The following is a 16,970-nucleotide window of genomic DNA, read 5'->3' on the forward strand; positions in this document are numbered from 1 at the left end:
GCAATTCGTTACTTTTCTGTAGGTATGTTCTACTTCAATTAAAAAAAAAAAAAGAACAAAGACTGTACTGCACACAATGAAAATTTAACACCTGGAATAAAAAAAGGCAAAAAAAAAATCGTTTCTTACAAAATAAGAGACTAGAGAGATTTATCAGTTCAACTGGAGACAAATGGTTGAAAAAAAACCCTTTAAATTCAAGTGCTGGGACTTCCCTGGTGGTCTAGTGGTTAGGACTCCACTCTTCCCTTGCAGGGGAGTTTGATCCCTGGCCGGGGAGCTGGGATCCCACACTCCACATAGCCAGAGCGAAATAAAATAAAAAGGGATGTATGAAAAAACCAAAAAGGAAGGTATGGCTGGTTCACGTTGATGTCTGGCAGAAATCATCACAACATTGTAAAATAATTATCCTGTAATTAAAATTTTTTTAAATAGATTAAAAAAGAAATGAACTGTCAGCTGAAAGGAAAAATGCACAATATAAGAAAAAAAGTTGAGAATTGAGGAAAAAAAAGCCCTGATGCTTCAGCCTGCCTGGCACTGCTGCTGACGCCTCCCGGATGCTCACAAGCTTCCACCACAGGCCCCCGACCGGGATGAGCCAAGAACAGGCGGCGTCTGGGGCACGCGAGTCCCCATTTCAAAGCTCGGTCCCTGCAGCGGCACGCTTGTCAATTTAACCAGGCACATCACAGAGCATTTCAAGCTGTAGATGCGGAACATGCGTACAGATAAGTGCCCGACAGTACGTCTCAGCAGCCCCAACCCCAGGCAGCATGCAGCCTGGCTGAATGCAGCTGAGACCCACGGTGAAGGTACTTGGAGTTCCCACTCACCAGATGAAAACACAGACCCAGACGTGAGCTTCCAAGTGTGTGAGCTTCCGAGCTTCGTGACACCACCAGTCTAGACTTCACTTTCAGGGGAGAGTCGAGTTCTGTGCTGCTGCTATTTCCCTGTACAAGGAGCAACCCCAAGCTCTCACGGCCAAGAAGGGCTCCCCTGAAACCACCTCTCACAAGTTACATCTGGGAGTGAGGACGTGGAGATCAGACTGCATGGTATGCTACACTTTATCATTCATTCCTGCCAAAGTGGCTTTTCCTCGCTATTTAGGAAGTAACTTGGAAAACGGTAACTTGCTCTTTCTAAAGAAGAGAGAACACACAGATCCCTCTGCTGGCTGAGCACAGGAAGCGGGGAGGGAGCCAGGAGCCAAGCTTCTTCCCAGGGCAAGTTCCGCCCCTGAGACCTCACACCCCAAGACCTCAATGGGATCCACAGCTCGGGCCTTGCCACGGAGACCCCGAAAGAGAGACAGAGCCGCACGACTCTGCTGGCAACGCCAGGCCCGTGTGACGCGGCCTGGGACAGCCCCGACCTGAGACCCGGCCTGGCGAGATGCCACCACGAGGCGCTCTGCCCCCCACCCATGCTGGACTTGGCCGTGACCCTGACGCGGCAGCCCAGCCCATCCGCCCCTCCGCCAGAAACTAAGGCCACCAACTGGGAGAAGAGCTGCTTCGAGGCCGCCCACACCCGCTTCTCAGAAGCCAACCTGCCTTTCACCAAGTAGGTCGCCATCAATTACGAAAGGTTATCCGAGTTCACCTTAACAGGAGACTTTATTTCAGGTAACTTTTCCCCCACCAAGTAACACCTACAGTTTTAAGGAACAGATGTACAACCTAGGGACTTCCCTGGCGGTCCGGGGGCTGGGACTCTGTGCTTCCCCTGCCAGGGGCTCGGATTCAATCCCTGGTCGGGGAACTAGGATCCCTCAAGCTGTGCAGCCAAAAATAACAAATAAAAGACACCACCAAAAAAAGAAAACGTGTAACACGGATGTAAATTTGGAATTATGCTACTTTTCTATGTGCCAGAGCAGAGAACAGAGTTTGGACCCAAACAGCCCAATCAGACATGGCTCTGCGGTGACATGCAGTCAGAGGACACATGGGAAGACAGCCTTCCTCTGGCGTGTGCAAGCATGTGTACAGACACATTAACGCCCCTGCACATTTATTGATAAAGTAAGCGGCTCACCCGTTTCACCTGGGCTGTGGGGATCCCAGGTCACAGCCAAGGACTCACTCGAACTTCCTCACTCGGGTGGACAGGTGGTGGGCTGGAATTCTGCAGGGCAAGAAAGGGATGCCCGGCCCTCCGCAGTGAAAGCAAGACAAACACGCAGCTGCCCGGAGGGCAGAAGGTCTGCAGGGCGTGACCCAGTCCTGGGACAGAGGCAGCGACTTCACCGCCACAGCTGAGACGCGAAAATCCCCGCCTTGGGAACATGCCTGACCCTCGAGGCGACGTGCAGGGGGCCCAAGGGGCACATCCGGCCCCACGTCCTGAGCGCTGGCCCAGCTGAGCACCCAGGGGCCGTAGTGCCGCGGGTCCTTGCTGAGCTTGGCAAAGGGTGCCCAGCATGGGAACAACCCCCATGATGCCCCACAGCCGACTGACCATGTCGGAAGACCCAGAGTTTGCCCAGAGGTTCAACAGGCCTGGGACATCTGGCCTGGGGGCCGGAAGCACCTCTCGGTCTTCCCTGAAAACCTTCCACCTCCTCTGACTCCAGCAGGAGTGAATGTGAATGAGCTCAGAACGTCACGGGTTCTGGCCTCGTCAAGGAAGAGGCTGGAAGGGCGTCTTCTCTTGATAAGAGGGCAGTTAGCCAGAAACCACTGGAAGCTTCTCCGCAGTGCGGAGTGGGGACCGTGACCCACAGAACCAGCCACGACAACCTCACACAAACGTGGCCGTAAAAAGCAAATTAGTTAATTACTTTATTACATTTTAGTGCTTTCTTAAAATAAATATAATAATATAATTATCAAACATACAGTGAGAAGTAAAGCACACGTGTGAACGGCATGTCACAGGAGTTCACTCAGGACTGTTTCAACACTCAGCACTGGAGAAACCGCACAGGCCTACCTATGTACAGACGACCCAACCGGCAGGGCGAGGCCACCGCGTCCCCTCCGTCCTCATGGACACGGTCACTCCCCTTTGCGTTGGAAATGACCAGTTTGCATGTTTTAACTTTTTCTCTCCGTTGAGCTTCAGTTTTTTTTTTTCTTTCTGCAGTTTTGAGATAAATTCAAGTAACACTCCCAAGAAAAAAAAAATGTGCAAAACTAAATAAGTGACTCCAGAATGTCCCGGCGGTCGGGTCAGCGGGTCAGTCGCACAGGCAGCGTGTGTGCAGGCCGCGCCGGAAGGTCTGGTCCCGAGAAGCACCGGGGGCCGGCAGGAGCACCAGGCCCACCATCGGAGGGGAGGTGGGGGGGACCGGAGCGTCCCGTGGACTTGTGGTTCCCAAACAGCTGCCAACGACCACTTTCTGTTTGAATAGGCAACGCGACCAAATGCTCTGTCGACACGGAAAACCGCAAGCTCCCCGGCGGGCCCGAAGCTCTTCCGGAAGCCAGAATTGGGACAGGACGAGTGAGGACGTGATAAAAACACTAGAAAGAACTGTCAGCTTAAGTGCATCATCACCTTTTTAAGAGAAACATGCTCAGAGTAAAAAATATTCTACTTTACCAAAAAATCTGTCTTTATTAAAGTGAACAATCATGGGCGCGTGACCCCCAACGTACCGGGCGAGGGCTGTGTTGGCACGGCTCGCCTGCCTCCAGCCGGGCAGACGCCAGCAGAGTACCGTGCCTCCCTCGTGACTGCGTGGCGGGCGAACCCGCCGCACTTGTAAACGTTATTCTAGCAGAAGACAGACCGCAGATTTCAGTGCTTTTAGGGAACTGCTATTTTCAGTAAACTTTTTCTGAGCAGCAAGAAACAAGAATTTTTGTTTTTTTTTTCCCCAGAAATCTTAGAATTGGATATAAACGTTGGCAGTAGACACAATCAATAAATATTATACAATTCTCAAATGAAAACAACTCCCCACCATGAACTCCTTTCCTACAGACATTCAAACACCCTGACCCGAGACCAAGTCTCAGTCCTGTGATCCCGCGAGATCACAGCCAGCCACAAGAGCGGGGGGTCAGGTCATGTGCAAAAAGGGGTGAGGTGGGAGGCAAGGAAGCAAAGGAGATCACTTTAATTTACACTGAAGGAGAACTTCAAGTAAAAGGACCCCACTGCCGGCAGCTCTGGGACACACCCCGGCCGGGAGCCTCCGAGCAGCAGGGCCGGGGCGACCGCTGGGAGCGATCGGGCCCCGGCTCCACCCCCGTCCTGGTGCCGGGGGCTCAGGGAGGGGTTTTCTCTTGTTGTCTAGAAGCCTCTTTGAAAAAGGTCTGTGATTCTGCATACTTCGTACCCAAAAGGAAGAAAGCAATAAATATCCACCCAGCCGGCGTCCGCAGACTTTGCCGAGCCGGGGTCATTTGCGAGTCTGCGTCTTCTTTGGCGCCGAGGGCCGCTTGGGCTGCCACAGGTGGTTGTGGATGGTGAGCGCGTCCACACTGACCGACATGGTCTTGGCCGGGATGAGGCTGAACTGCTTCCGGTCCGAGCTGTACTTATACAGCTTGTCGATCATCTTCTTGGCGATGCTCTTGGGCCCGGTGCCCGTCAGCTTGCAGATCTCCTCGGTGTCGGGATAGTAGCAGTAGAGAGCCCGGAACTGGCAGCCGGCGTCCCGGAACAGGATGATGTAGTGGTTGGCATCACACTTCTCCAGCTCCTGCGGGCGGGGCATGAAGCGGGGAGACACGGAGTGTGAGCCCCTGCTGTCGGACCCCGCGCCCACCGCCTGCTCACCCACCAGGCTAGACCAGAGCCGGAGCGGGCGTGAGGAAACGGGCCCTGTTCCCCACTGCCAGAGGGTAGGGCACAGCCGCCGTGGAAACGAGTCGGGCAGGTGTTCGGAGGCTGGAACACCGAGTCACCACGGGACTCAGCAGCTCTTTTCTCAGGGACACGCTCCAGAGAAATTAAAACACGCATCCAGGGAAAACGCGTGCAGACGTCTCCAGCCGCATTATTCACAACGATCAAAGGCTGACGCCACCCGGACGCCCCTCAGCAGACGGATGGACAAGCCGTGGTCTGCACGGAAACGGGACGCTCTTCAGGCGCAGGAAGGAGTGAGGCACCACGGCACTACCCCTCGGATGGGCGTGACGACATCCTGCCAGTGAGAGACGCCGCCCAAGGGCCGCCTCGGGATGAGCCCCTCCAAGTGACACCACCGGGGGGTGGTGAACGCTGAGGGGACCACAGAGCCGGGGGCCAGGGGAGCGGCCCCGGTCCAGGGTCCCTCTGGGGGGCGGTCCTGGCCCTGACTGCAGCCCTGACGCCGCTACAGGGGGCTTCACACTGGGAGAAGCGTCCCTCGCCAGCCATCACAGAAAGGACCTGGAGCAGGGCTGACGGCCGCTCCTTGTTACGGCGTCTGCCGCACCAAGCTCTCAACCTCAGAACGTCGTTACCGCAAAAACATGTTGCCCAACGCCCCTCACACTTGAGAATGCTTAGCTTCCTGCCCTGCAGTTCTCTGAGCCTGGTCTGGGGTGCCGCACCCTCCGAGAGTCTCCGCTCACCGTGAGGACGTCTCCTCGTCCCTCTCAGACCTCATCTGGCCCCCCTGCCGCCCTGTTCACTGGAGCCGTCCAGCGGCCACAGGACCCGCGGTCTGTGAGACTGCGCGTGGAGGTGGGGAAGCCAGGGGCTAAGAAGATCCCTGTGACGCAGAACAGTGCCCCTCCTCCCACTATTTGTGTTTATAGAAAACTGATTTTCACAAATAGATACTATTCTTCTCAGTATCTAATGGGCTTCCTGTTATTTTAAATAAATTCACATATTTATAAAATTAAGAGTAAAAGGCAAAATCTCAGCGATTTCAGCAACATAAAAACTGTCTGAACACGAGCCAAACCGGAGGCGGAGCAGCTCCAGGCCCTCCCGCCGTGCCCCCACCCTCACGCGCCTGTCCCAGGCCGGCAGCCCACGCGGCCACGCCCCACAGAGGCCCTACGGTAGCGACCCCTTGACCTCTGACCCCGAGCTCCCTGGTTCCAGCCAAACTGGGGGATCAGTCCCACCTGGACCCTGGGGAGCCCCCAAACCTGCACGGCACCCCTCCCGACTCCAGGCCTCTGCTCAACGACCCCTTCCAGTGAGACCCCGCTGGCTGACCAGCCTGCCACAGCTGCCCTGGAGCCCCATGCTGCCCCCTCCGCTCCTTCCAGACCATTCATCACCGTCTGACCACAGCCACAGTCAGAATCAGTCCAACCGCTTTTGTGGACAGGCTTCTGGGAGCCGGGCCGCCCTCCGGCCGGCCTGTGGCTGTCTGCACGCTGTGACGTCTGAGCCAAGCTGGCAGCACGTCCCGTGGGTGCCACTACACGGCCGCCTCGGACCCGCCGGCAGCTGAGGAGCTGGTGACCCAGGGCAGAGAGGAGCCCCCGTGAGGCTACAGGCACGCACCCAGTCCTAACCCGAACCCTCTGTCCGGACTCTCCACCTGCTGAGGCCACCGCCACTCACCATGAACAGTGACTGAGGCCTGCGGCCCCGGGCAGGAACCATGAAGAGGACACAGATAACCAGCAGTTTACCTCAGACTTCCATTTCTCCAGCGGCCCCAGTGCAGAGCTGGGGAGCCCTGTCTCCACCCCAACACTGTCTATGACACTCGAGGACAGCCCCCTCCTCGACAGCATGCCAAGCCAGCTGGCTTCCCTGTGAGGAGCTCCACCCGCCTCCCCTTCCCTCAGGGCCGTACCCCAGACCCCGCCCGACCAGTGCAGCCTCTGTCCTGCTGGTCCGAGGTCTGCTCTTTCGTGGAGCATGCTGAAAGTGAGGGCCAGGGCACGCCGAGCGGCGTGAGCAGATGGGACTGTGTGCCCACACCTGATCACACGCGTGAGACAGAGGCCTCTTCTGTCAGCCATCAGGGTTCTCCCCTCTAGGGAAAACCTTCATTCACAAATACCCTTCCTCTACATGAAAACTTAGGTGTGAAACTTTGATACTTGCCTCTAATATTGAATTTTTGTGAGGTTCGTTCACTTTTCCTGCGAGACAGCAATGGGATATAGCGTTGTGAATGATTGGTTTGTTGGATTTGCTGCTGGGCTCCTTAAACAGCTTGGGACCTGTGAGAAGCAGGCCAAGATGTGCAAAGTGAGTATCTGTGGCGCGCGTGTGCACACACACACACAAAAGGCCACAATCATAAAACCAAGCAGCAGACAGGCTAAACTAGGAGTGTTCATAATTTTCTGAAAACGCGGAGTAACAGCCAGTTCAAATCTATGAGAGAATTCTAAGTTACAGATTTTAAATAAACTAAGGAAAAGGTTAAAGTAATTAATAACTTACTCCCTTTCTAATTTCAGTTTCTTTGATACACAGAAAACACAGAAGCGGGACTTTACACCCTGAGCAGCGCGGGGCTCCTACGGGCCCAGGACGCACAGTGAGCCACGAGCAGTGCAGGGGCAGAGGCTGGGGCAGAGGCTGCCCCTCCGGCGCCGCGCCCGCCCTCCCCACGCCGTGCCCTCCCCGCAGGGCGTGGCTGGGCACGCCCCCTGAGCGCACGGCCGTCACCTGTGTACTCGGCCACGGAGGCGAGTGAGGACGCGGCGGAGGCAGTCTCCCAGTCTCTGTCAGTGCTCCTGCTGGGGTTGCGGCTCAGCACGGGCAAGGCTTCCAGGGACTCGACTCTGCTGGGGAGGGGGACGGGGCAGGGATGGGAGGGTGGCAGGCACACCTCTTCTCGCCCGCGACTGGTGCCGGCTGGTGGGACCCCACCCCGAAACGGGCCGGGCTGCACCGCCAGCATAGGAAAGGCTGTCGGCCACGGCAGCAGCGGGGAGTATGGCCAGTCTGCCCCAGCAAAACACGGCATCATGGACAGAACCCAGCCCGGGGCACCAAGGGGCCTGGGCGGGGAGGGCGACCCTCAGGTGGCACCGCGGAGTGGGAGGGCAGCGCCTGTCCTGCTGGTGTGAGAACCAGGTGACCAGGGCCCGGACATTGCTGCCCCCAGACAAGGGACGGAGCAGGGGAAGAAGGGGCCTGGTGGGCAGAGTCCAAGCCCAGTGGGGTCTCAGGCCTCTCTGCTCCCCTACGGCCTCAGCCATGGCCCTTGGGCCACCTCCACTGAGGGGGACACACTCGTGCCAGGAGGCAGGTGTGGGAAAAGCCTGAATTCAGTCCCGGTAACTGACCGTCTGACCAAAGTTCTAACTGGAGTCCAGGGTCCACAGGAGGCGTCAAGAAGCCCCCAGAGGTGCGGCAAGGCAGGACAGCGGGGACCTGCCTGCCAGGAGGCCAACCCCAGTGTGGAGGCAGCGTGGACAGAGACCCGCGGGGGCTGCTGAGGCCTGTGGGCAGTCAGTGCCATCAACAGGCTCCCCAACACCACCTCCTCCTGACTCACTCCTTAATCACAAAGGGAAAAGCCAGTGCCCACGGAAACAGCACCTTACCCACATCAAGGTGACACCACGACAGGCTGCCGTGGGAAACGCACAGACCCCTCTCCACGGTGCTGCTGCCAGAAACGCACAGGCTGGACTGGATCGGGGGAAACCTGCCGAGGGCCAGGCCACAAAGCAACTGGCCTGTCCTGGGCAGAGCGTCCAGCCCCGGGGAGACGCAAGGAGGTGAGCGCCCGTTTCAGGGAACGAGCACGAGCACTCAGCGAGACCGTGCCCCACGTGGGCCTGGGCTCACGGAAGGACACTGGGGACGGCCACGGCGAGCTGGACTGCGGACCCAATGGCAGTGCTGGTCTATGATCGCGGTGACGAGAGGCAACGCCCCTGCTCAGAGACACACGCTCTCAAGTGTTTAAGGACAAAAAGGGTGTCGTCAACTTACTACTCTCAAAAGGCTAGAAACACAAACGTGTCCAGAGCTGGGACAACAGGGAGGCAGAGAAAGCCAAACACAAAACCGTCTCAGCAGTGGGCGAGCCTGGGCCACAGGGATTAGCTCCCGAGACGGCACTGCCGCAGCTCTGAGCTGCCCAGGGCCAGCCGGACGGCCCGCCGCCCACACTGCACAGCACCCCCGCGGCACCCCGCCTGCTCACCGCTGCGAAGGCGTGCCCCCCGAATGCACGCTCTCGGGCTCTGTGGTCGCTGCGGAGGCCAACGACAGGCTGGAGCCCGACTGGGCCCGGCTCAGGTTATCAGCTGCCGGAGACAAGACGAGGCGCGCTTCCGTGAGACGCGCATCCCCCACACCAGCCGTCTGTACGGGGGTGGGAAGGGCCCGCCGCCTCTCAGCACCGGAGGATGCCAGTGCTCGACCCCAACTTTGGAGAAGGGAAGTGGGAGCTGACAGCCGGAGGGGCGGCGGGGAGCGGAGGGGCAGGGCCCACACACCACCTCCGGCCCTTCCCCCGGCCCTGCTTACGGGGGGAGGCGCTCTTAGGTCCCAGGTCGCTGCCTGGCTCCTCCCGGTGGACGGACTTGGGCCGCGGCTTCCTGGGCCTGGTCTTGGGTTTGCCCAGGCCCTGCTCCTCCAGGATCTGCTGCTGCTTCCGCCGCAGGTACTCCTGCTTGATCAGCTCCCGCCGCGCCTTCTCCTCCTCCTTGCGGATCCGGTCTTCCTCTGCTTTACGCCTGCAGAAAGGACCGGCCGGGGCGTCCTGCTCACGCCCAGAATCGGGGGGCGGGGGGCGTGACAGACGGGGCAGGCAGGCGCCTCGGTCACCTACCGTGCCTCATCTCTCTTGAGCTCGACCTCTGCCTCCAGCTGCTGCCTCCGCACGCGGGCCTCCTCGGCCTTGCGCTGCTGCTTCAGGAGGAAGGCTGCCCGCTTCTTGGCAAGCTCGTCGTCCGCCTTCTGCTCATCCTACAAAGCAGACGTCACCTATGAGTGGCCGGACGGACCCTCGGGGGACCCCCAGCACGGTCATGCCCTGGCCCTGCCCTAAAGGTACAGACGCGACGTCTGCAGTCACCTATGAGTGGCCGGGACCAACCCTCACGGGAACCCCGGCACCATCAACCCTGGCCCCGTGCTTAACGCCCTGAGAAGAGGAAATGTAGTCCAGACGCTTCCTTACCCTTTTTAGAAGAGGAAGGAGCCCCCCTTTAGAGGTGCTAAAATGCAAACAAGAAACAAGCCGCGCCGTTCAAAAGGCATTCCGTGTGCCGACGCTGACTCTATCTGCCCGAAAAACCACACATTCGTTTCCACAACAGGAGCTAAAGTGTGTTTACAACTGAAGCACACGAACGCCAAGCAGGGGCCTGTGTGTCCTGACAAGACGGCCCTCATTGCTCCATCGGTGTCAGCCGCCCCCAAGGGCCAGGACAGAAGGAGAGGCTCTCAAGACAGAGAGGAGTCTCACGGCTCATTGCCCTCTCCTCCTGAAGAAAAAGCTCCAAGATGTTTCCTGAAGCTTCTCCACCTGCCCAGACTGCAACAAGGAGAAGCCAAGCTCAGCCCAGAGGCCAAACACCACCTGCTCTGCGGAGCCTTTGAACTAAGAGTGCTTTTCACTCTTAAGTGGTCAGAAAACCACCACGAGAAAATCACCTCGTGACACGTCAAGACCACACAGAATTCCTGCTCCAGGGCCCGAGGAGAAGCTCTGCCGGGGCCTGGCCAGCTGCCCTGGGAGAGCTGGGTCCTTGTGGAGACCCTGCAGCCAGGAGGCCGCACGCGCACCCGCCTCTACCCCCAGCCTCTGCAGCAGCGGCTCCGCACGGCCAGGGTGGGTGATGGCCTGGCCACCGCGGGACGCGGATGCCGCCAGCCTTTACCTTGAAGAAGAAGCCGACCCCTGGCTTCTGGTCCCCCTCGCTGCCGAGGTCCACGGAGCTGTCCCGGCCTTCCGTCTCCCCGTCCTCGTCGGGGGCCTTCAGGTCGGAGAGGTCCACCTCGATGAGGCTGGCCTTGCTGCGCGGGGGCTCGTCCAGCGGCACGTTCTCCTTCCCGGGTGCAGGCAGGGTGCTGAGCCCCGCCTCCTTCGCGCTGCCTTCCAGCCCCTCCCTGAAGCCCCCCTGCTCGGACAGGACGTTGGCGTCTCGGGAGGACGAGAGGACGAGCGTCCGCTGGTTGCTCTCGTCGTGCAGTCGGTAGCTGTCGAAGACGCACTTCTCTGAAGCCTCACTCCCGGGCTCGCTGGGCCCGTCCCAGCCTGGCTCGGGGGGCGTCCGGGGCGGGAAGGACCGCGAGTGTGGGGCGGTCTCGAGGCCCGGGGTGGGGGTCTTGCTGCGAGAGGAACCCTGCTGTCGCTCCTTCGGCACCTTCAGCTCAGCCGGTCTCCCTGACCGGGCGTTCCGGCCCTGACCGAGGCGGGGGGGCTTGCGGTGACCGGTCAGGGCCGTTGGAGAGAGCGGCTCGACAAAGTGGATGGCCGCCTTGGCCTTCGGGTCCTGGGCGCCGTTGCGGGGCCCGGGTGAGGGCAGGGTGGGGGACTTGAGCAGCAGCTGCTCCTGCTGCTGGGAGATCCTGAGGATGGCTTGCTGCAGCGTGCTGATGGTCTCGTTCAGCTTCTCGATGGACAGGTCACACTCGCCCACGTCCACACCCTCAGTGTCCTCCAGGAGCACCGCCGACAGCGCCTTGCCGTGCTCCAGCTCGGGGAGGCTGGCGGGGTCCCGGGCTTTATGCGGCTGGACGAGAGCCAGGCCCTCCCCGTCCACGTCCGGAGACCCCAGCAGTGCTCCCCGGCCCTCCTCCTTGCCGAGGAAGTCGTCCCCGTTGTGCTGGGCGTGCTCCCCTGCGAGGGACCCCACTTTCAGCGGCTGCTGGGTGGCGTCGGCCCGGCCCTTCTTGACCACGTGTAGGAAGGCCGCCTTGCCCAGCTGCAGCCGCTGCCGTGCCGACAGCGCCTCCACCTTCTTCTTCTGCGCCTCGATGGCCCTGCGCTTCTCCTCCAGCTGCATGTGCAGCTGCAGCAGCTCGGAGGCCAGCAGGCTGGCGTGGTCCCCGCCTGGCCGGCTCGGGCTCTGCTCCCGCCTCTGCTTCCACGTGGTCAGCGGGGCCGGGCAGCTCTCCGACGCGTCAGGCGTGGTCTTCTGGGAGCTGCTCGCACTCGACTTGGTCTCACAGCTGTTGAGCCGCTGGAGCTTCCTCTCAGCAAAGCTGGTCATCTTCGCGCTCCCGCTGGCCATGGACGCGCTGCTGGTCTGGGAGACAGTGCTCAGGCATGGGCTGGAGCGGCCGCTGGCATCGTCTTTGTCATCATGCTCCTTCACCTTCAGGTCCTCCTGCAGCTTCGCGGACTCCTCCTCCCCGCCGTACCCGGCCCTCACCGCAGGGTGCTCCTCGCCGGCAAAGTCCTGCTCGGCCTCGTCCAGGTCTGCAACGTCCGAGTCAGAGTCCTGCCGCAGGACGGCCCAGGTGTCCGGGCTAAGGGCGCCGGGGCTCCGTGCACAGCTCATGTAGAGCCTGCCCTCCGCGTCCTTGTCAGCTCTGCCTACGTGAAGGAAGAAGCCGTCGGCGGACTGTCCCTGAGACGATGGGTCAAAACTGCTGCCGGCCAGAGACCCGCCATGCGTGTCCCCCGCCACCTGGGGCCCCACCTCAGCGGGCACGGCCTCGAAGCCTGCAGACATCTCTGAACAGGAGATGGGGCTGAAAGTCCTGTTCAAGTCCCGAGCGACGTGACTGCTGGGCGCCTTCTTCCGCCCCAGAGGCTGGTGGCCATCGCCAGACCTCCTGGACGTGAAGGCCCGGGGCCGCCCCTCTCCACACTCGTCCTCCTTGGTGACCACCTGCTTCTCCTTGGCTGGCCTGAGCACGGCCGGCATCAACGGCTCCAGGAAGAAGCTGTCGGTCTTACTCTCGAAGGCATCCACTAGCCTGTGGGGAGACCTGGCACCAGCCATCGGGCCAGGGTCGCCGCCCTGGCGAGCCACGTCCGTCCTCACAATGGCCAGGAGCTCCTCGTCTTCGTCCTCAATGTCAACATTGCTCAGGAGGCTCCTCCCATCAGTCCTGAGGGCTGCGGGCTGGGGCTGGTTTTGCGGGGTCAGGTGGACGACGCTGGAGGCTAGGCTGTCCTTGCTGATGGAGCGGGCCAGGCTGACGCTGTCGCCACCGCCCGGGTCCATGTCACAGCTCGCGGTGTGGTGGAGGGCGAAGGGCGCCGGCTGAGACACAGGCCTGCAACGTGGGGAGAGAGGCCACGGGACACGTCACGTCTCCGCGAGAGGCTTGTGAGTGACGAGAACACGAGTCATGAGAGAGAGTCCTCCTCTTACACAAAGGCCGCGTAAATGACTCTCCCCTGGGCGAAGGAAAGCCCGGAGGCCTGCAGCTCAGCGATCCGCAGACACTCTGGCCCAGCCCCCTTAACCATGCTGAGGATCCCAACGAGCTTTCACGGATTCGTCAATACGAGTCCGTTATGTATCACCCTAGGAATTTGAGCTGAGACGTTTTGAAAACGATTAAAAAATTCCGATAAGAAATCCATTACATGAGCTGTGGCCGTATTTTCTAAAACAAGCCAGGGCAGAGTGTAAGGAGCGGCCTCAGTTGCGTCCCTGGCTGGATTCTCGGGCCCGACTGAGTCAAGCCGCTGTGACCCCACACCGCCCAGGGCCTCAGAAGGCTGAAGGCAGCAGCGTTGCTGTGGGTGCACTCTGGGGTCCCTGGGCCACATCCGGGGCACTGCTCTGCTAGGCTAACCAACATTTCCAGCAGAAACGCATTTGGAAACGTGGACAGGTCACCTGTTTTTTTTTTCCGTCCATGCTATGGCTGCTCCTCGGGGCTGACTGTCGGCTCGGGTTAAGGAATTGGATCGGTGTCGCTGGTCTGCGGTTTGGAGAAAACAGTGAGTGAGCTCAGCGTTAAGTAACCAGTTTTATATCACTTGAAATTTCTTCAATATAATAACCACTTCTCAAGGAAATGCATCATAACTCAGCACACCACAACTGCTTAGGGAAGCAAATAATCCCAACACAATTTTCCACAGTTTCGACAACAAGTAGTGTATAAGTCAGTCCAAGTCATGAAATCATGAGAATGTCAATTACACGGCAGTATCAATAAATGATGGGCTTCCCCGGTGGCTCAGCTGGTAAAGAATCTGCCTGCAATGCGGGAGACCCTGGTTTGATTCCTGGGTCGGGAAGATCCCCTGGAGAAGGGAAAGGCTACCCACTCCAGTATTCTGGTGTGGAGAATCCCATAGACTGTATAGTCCATGGGGCTGCAAAGTGTTAGACACGACTGAGTGACTTTCACTTTCACTTTATCAATAAGTGATGTCAATGTCAATTAAAAGAACCAGTGAATGTCAAAGTGTAAATTTTTGACACGATGTACTGCCATGCTTTATGGAATTCACTAGGTTTAATATGGCCACTGTACAGACTATAAATTGTAAGGTACATGAATAAAACGCAAAAAGCATGCCGCCAGTCTTCGTAACCAACATCGCCACATCATGACCAATCTGTTCATTTTGGAACTACGATGTAATGGCCTCCAGAGAGGGACGGGGGTGGCGGGGGTGGGGTGGTGCTTCTCACCTGGGGGGTCCTCTCCCTGCACCGTCTTCTGCTGCTTCTGTCTCAGTGGCAGTAAAGGGTGTGATGGGCTAAAAGCTGAGGCTCCCTTCCCCCTAAACAGAGAGGATGGGAGAGAAAAATCACCAGCTGCTGGTCTTCAAGTTCAAAACCAGACCAGCATGAATCACACCGACCTGCAAAAGATTCAGACTCCCTGGGAAAATTAATTGCTGTAAAAATGAACCCAAAATGTACCAAGAACATCAAGAATTCAAACTTGGATAAACATCCAGACTGCAGCTCAGAGACACACTGACCTCTGGTCATGGCCTATCATACAACAGGCTTCAAGTTTCCACAGCAAATTCAAGTTCGTGTTAAGGCCACCCTGCTCACCTGGGCAGGGGGCGCCCACAGAGGAGGTCCTCGCTGCTGACTCCCCGCAGCTTCCCATCGCCCCAAGGAAAGGCGACCCCAGGGGGAACATCAGACGGTGGGGGTGGGAGGCGGGCGGACTTACGGGGGCTCGGGCTCCCCGAGCTGCAGGTCGGCCGGGCTCGCCGCCGCGGGGCTGCCCAGGAAGCTGCGCTTGGTGGCGTTGGAGATGGGAACTGGGGGCCGGCTGCTTTTGGGGTGCGACACTGATTTAGCTGCAGAAACAATTTTATAGGAATAGTAGTCTTGTTATTTACCGCTACTGACAACACTAGCGAGAAGAATCTTTAAGAAAAATAAATCCATTTTCATGAGTACTAAAAACAAAACTTTTACATGAAACTAAACTTCTCAGAAAAAAAAAAAAAAAAACAACCTGGTTTCAAGGTCATTAGGTATATTTTGTAATGAATCAAACAAATATTTTAACAAAATAAGTACTAAAATCAAAAGACACAAGCCAGACTAGAGCAGCAAGGGAGGGTGCATGGACCCCTAACACGCAGCCTCCTCACTGGGCCTGGGGACCGAGCCGACCAGGGCGCCCTGCAGCCAAACCCTCAGGGGGCAGCCGTCGGCTGGGCCCAGCCTGTGACTGAGCACCTCAGTGGTCACTGCAGCTCAAGCCCCATGGGCTCAGGGGTAGAGGTCGGGCCCAGCCTGAAGCTGCTCCCAGAACACTCGTCCAAGAAAGATGGTGCCAGTGACAGTCCTGGTGGTCAGACCTGGACTTTGGAGGCAGACCGCTCACAGCCCATCGAGCTCCCTGGTGCTCCCTAGAGAAAGCCCTGATTAAACTCCACTGCTGCATGAAGGCAGGAGCCTGTAACCACACCTCCTGAGCACTCTTATGCACAGAAGTTTGCCACTCACCATCCTTCAGTTCCTGAACATCCCTGGGCTGGACAAAATCTGGCTTGACGTTCTCAAACCACCAGAACAGCTCAGCAATAAAAACCATAACATTTGGCTAAAAGAAAAAACGGAAAAGATCAAGGACATAGTAAATAGCTTATTCCCAAGTGGTTTTAAAAATGTGCTTCTGATAATTGATTTTTACCTTCAACACTAAAGGAGCATACAGCATATCTTCTAGGGTGAGATAAAAGCATTTGTTAAGATATTCATTGGAGAATTCTCTCAGAAGCCGAATGTTATACAGACTGTCAGCCATCGACGTCACCTCCTTCAAGCATATATCTAATAGATAAAAACAAAACTATAATTTATTATAAAGATATGCTGTTTCATGATGTGCATGAACACAGATCTGTGTGCGCATATATATATACACAATTTTCAACTGAAAAATATTTTAAGTGAAGATAAAGGTGACATTTAAAAAGGCAAAAAGCATTATTAAACAACACAAGTGATTATAAGTAACGCTAAATATAGAAAGAAAACACCAAGAAAAAGATAGGAAAATCTCCAGGACCTGAATTTAACTGTTAACATCTAAAAAATATATAGAAATTACTTGACCTTTTAAGCATGAACTGTGACAATCACCTTTCACTTTATAAAGACCTGGCTGCATAAGGTCAGTGCACATTTAACCAAGCTTCTCCCCCGAGTCCTTCCAGTGACTCTTATCTCCATGGGTGGGAGAGGGGAACATAAAACGGGAAACGTCAGGCTTGTCCCGCAGAAATGTACGGGACGCGGCTAATCACAGAAGTCAGGAGACCCACAGAGCTCGGTCTCCCTCTGCTGGCTGTCTGCACCCGGAGCAGGACAACTGTTCCGTCTCATGCTGCTCTGCAGGATGCCAGACCCTCAGCCAGAAAATTCCAGCAGGGACACCCACACTGGGCCACTGAACAGGCTCTTGAGGGGATGTGGGCCCACCCTCAGGAGCCACCGGAACACCCAGATACCACCCTAAACTAGATACCAAGGCTAAACTAGAAGTGGCTGCACTGACGACTTAACTCTGCCTGTAAATAAACAAACAGGATCGAGAAACTTACTGTAAAAAACTTTACTCCTAAGAAGTCATTTTCAACCATTTAGAAATCTCAAGCACAAATGGGATTTATGTTCGAATTCTGTCCTACGTGGCGATGCCCTAACATTGTGAACTCTCAAGAGAAAACTTTCATAAGT

The 16,970-nt window shown here is 57.2% G+C and overlaps 1 protein-coding gene across 4 annotated transcripts in view; it reads right to left on the reverse strand.

Moving 5' to 3' along the window:
- Positions 1-2,782: 2,782 nt before the first annotated feature.
- CAMSAP1 (calmodulin regulated spectrin associated protein 1) overlaps positions 2,783-16,970 on the reverse strand; it is a 43,372-nt gene continuing 29,184 nt past the window's right edge. For 2 of the 4 annotated variants that reach the window (XM_070799542.1, XM_070799540.1), the window contains 12 exons: positions 15,922-16,061; positions 15,735-15,831; positions 14,947-15,076; positions 14,448-14,539; positions 13,641-13,725; positions 10,719-13,068; positions 9,665-9,801; positions 9,361-9,569; positions 9,035-9,137; positions 7,543-7,658; positions 6,970-7,088; positions 2,783-4,666 (listed from right to left, as the gene is read on the reverse strand). In XM_070799542.1, coding sequence (XP_070655643.1) covers positions 4,364-4,666; positions 6,970-7,088; positions 7,543-7,658; positions 9,035-9,137; positions 9,361-9,569; positions 9,665-9,801; positions 10,719-13,068; positions 13,641-13,725; positions 14,448-14,539; positions 14,947-15,076; positions 15,735-15,831; positions 15,922-16,061 — 3,881 coding nt within the window. In that variant the 3' untranslated portion in view covers positions 2,783-4,363. Of the gene's footprint in view, positions 4,667-6,969; positions 7,089-7,542; positions 7,662-9,034; positions 9,138-9,360; positions 9,570-9,664; positions 9,802-10,718; positions 13,069-13,640; positions 13,726-14,447; positions 14,540-14,946; positions 15,077-15,734; positions 15,832-15,921; positions 16,062-16,970 lie in introns of all 4 variants that reach the window. The other 2 variants (XM_070799541.1, XM_070799539.1) reach the window with 1 other exon arrangement.

Source organism: Bos indicus, chromosome 11, assembly GCF_029378745.1.
Source record: "Bos indicus isolate NIAB-ARS_2022 breed Sahiwal x Tharparkar chromosome 11, NIAB-ARS_B.indTharparkar_mat_pri_1.0, whole genome shotgun sequence".
Lineage (NCBI taxonomy): Eukaryota > Metazoa > Chordata > Mammalia > Artiodactyla > Bovidae > Bos > Bos indicus.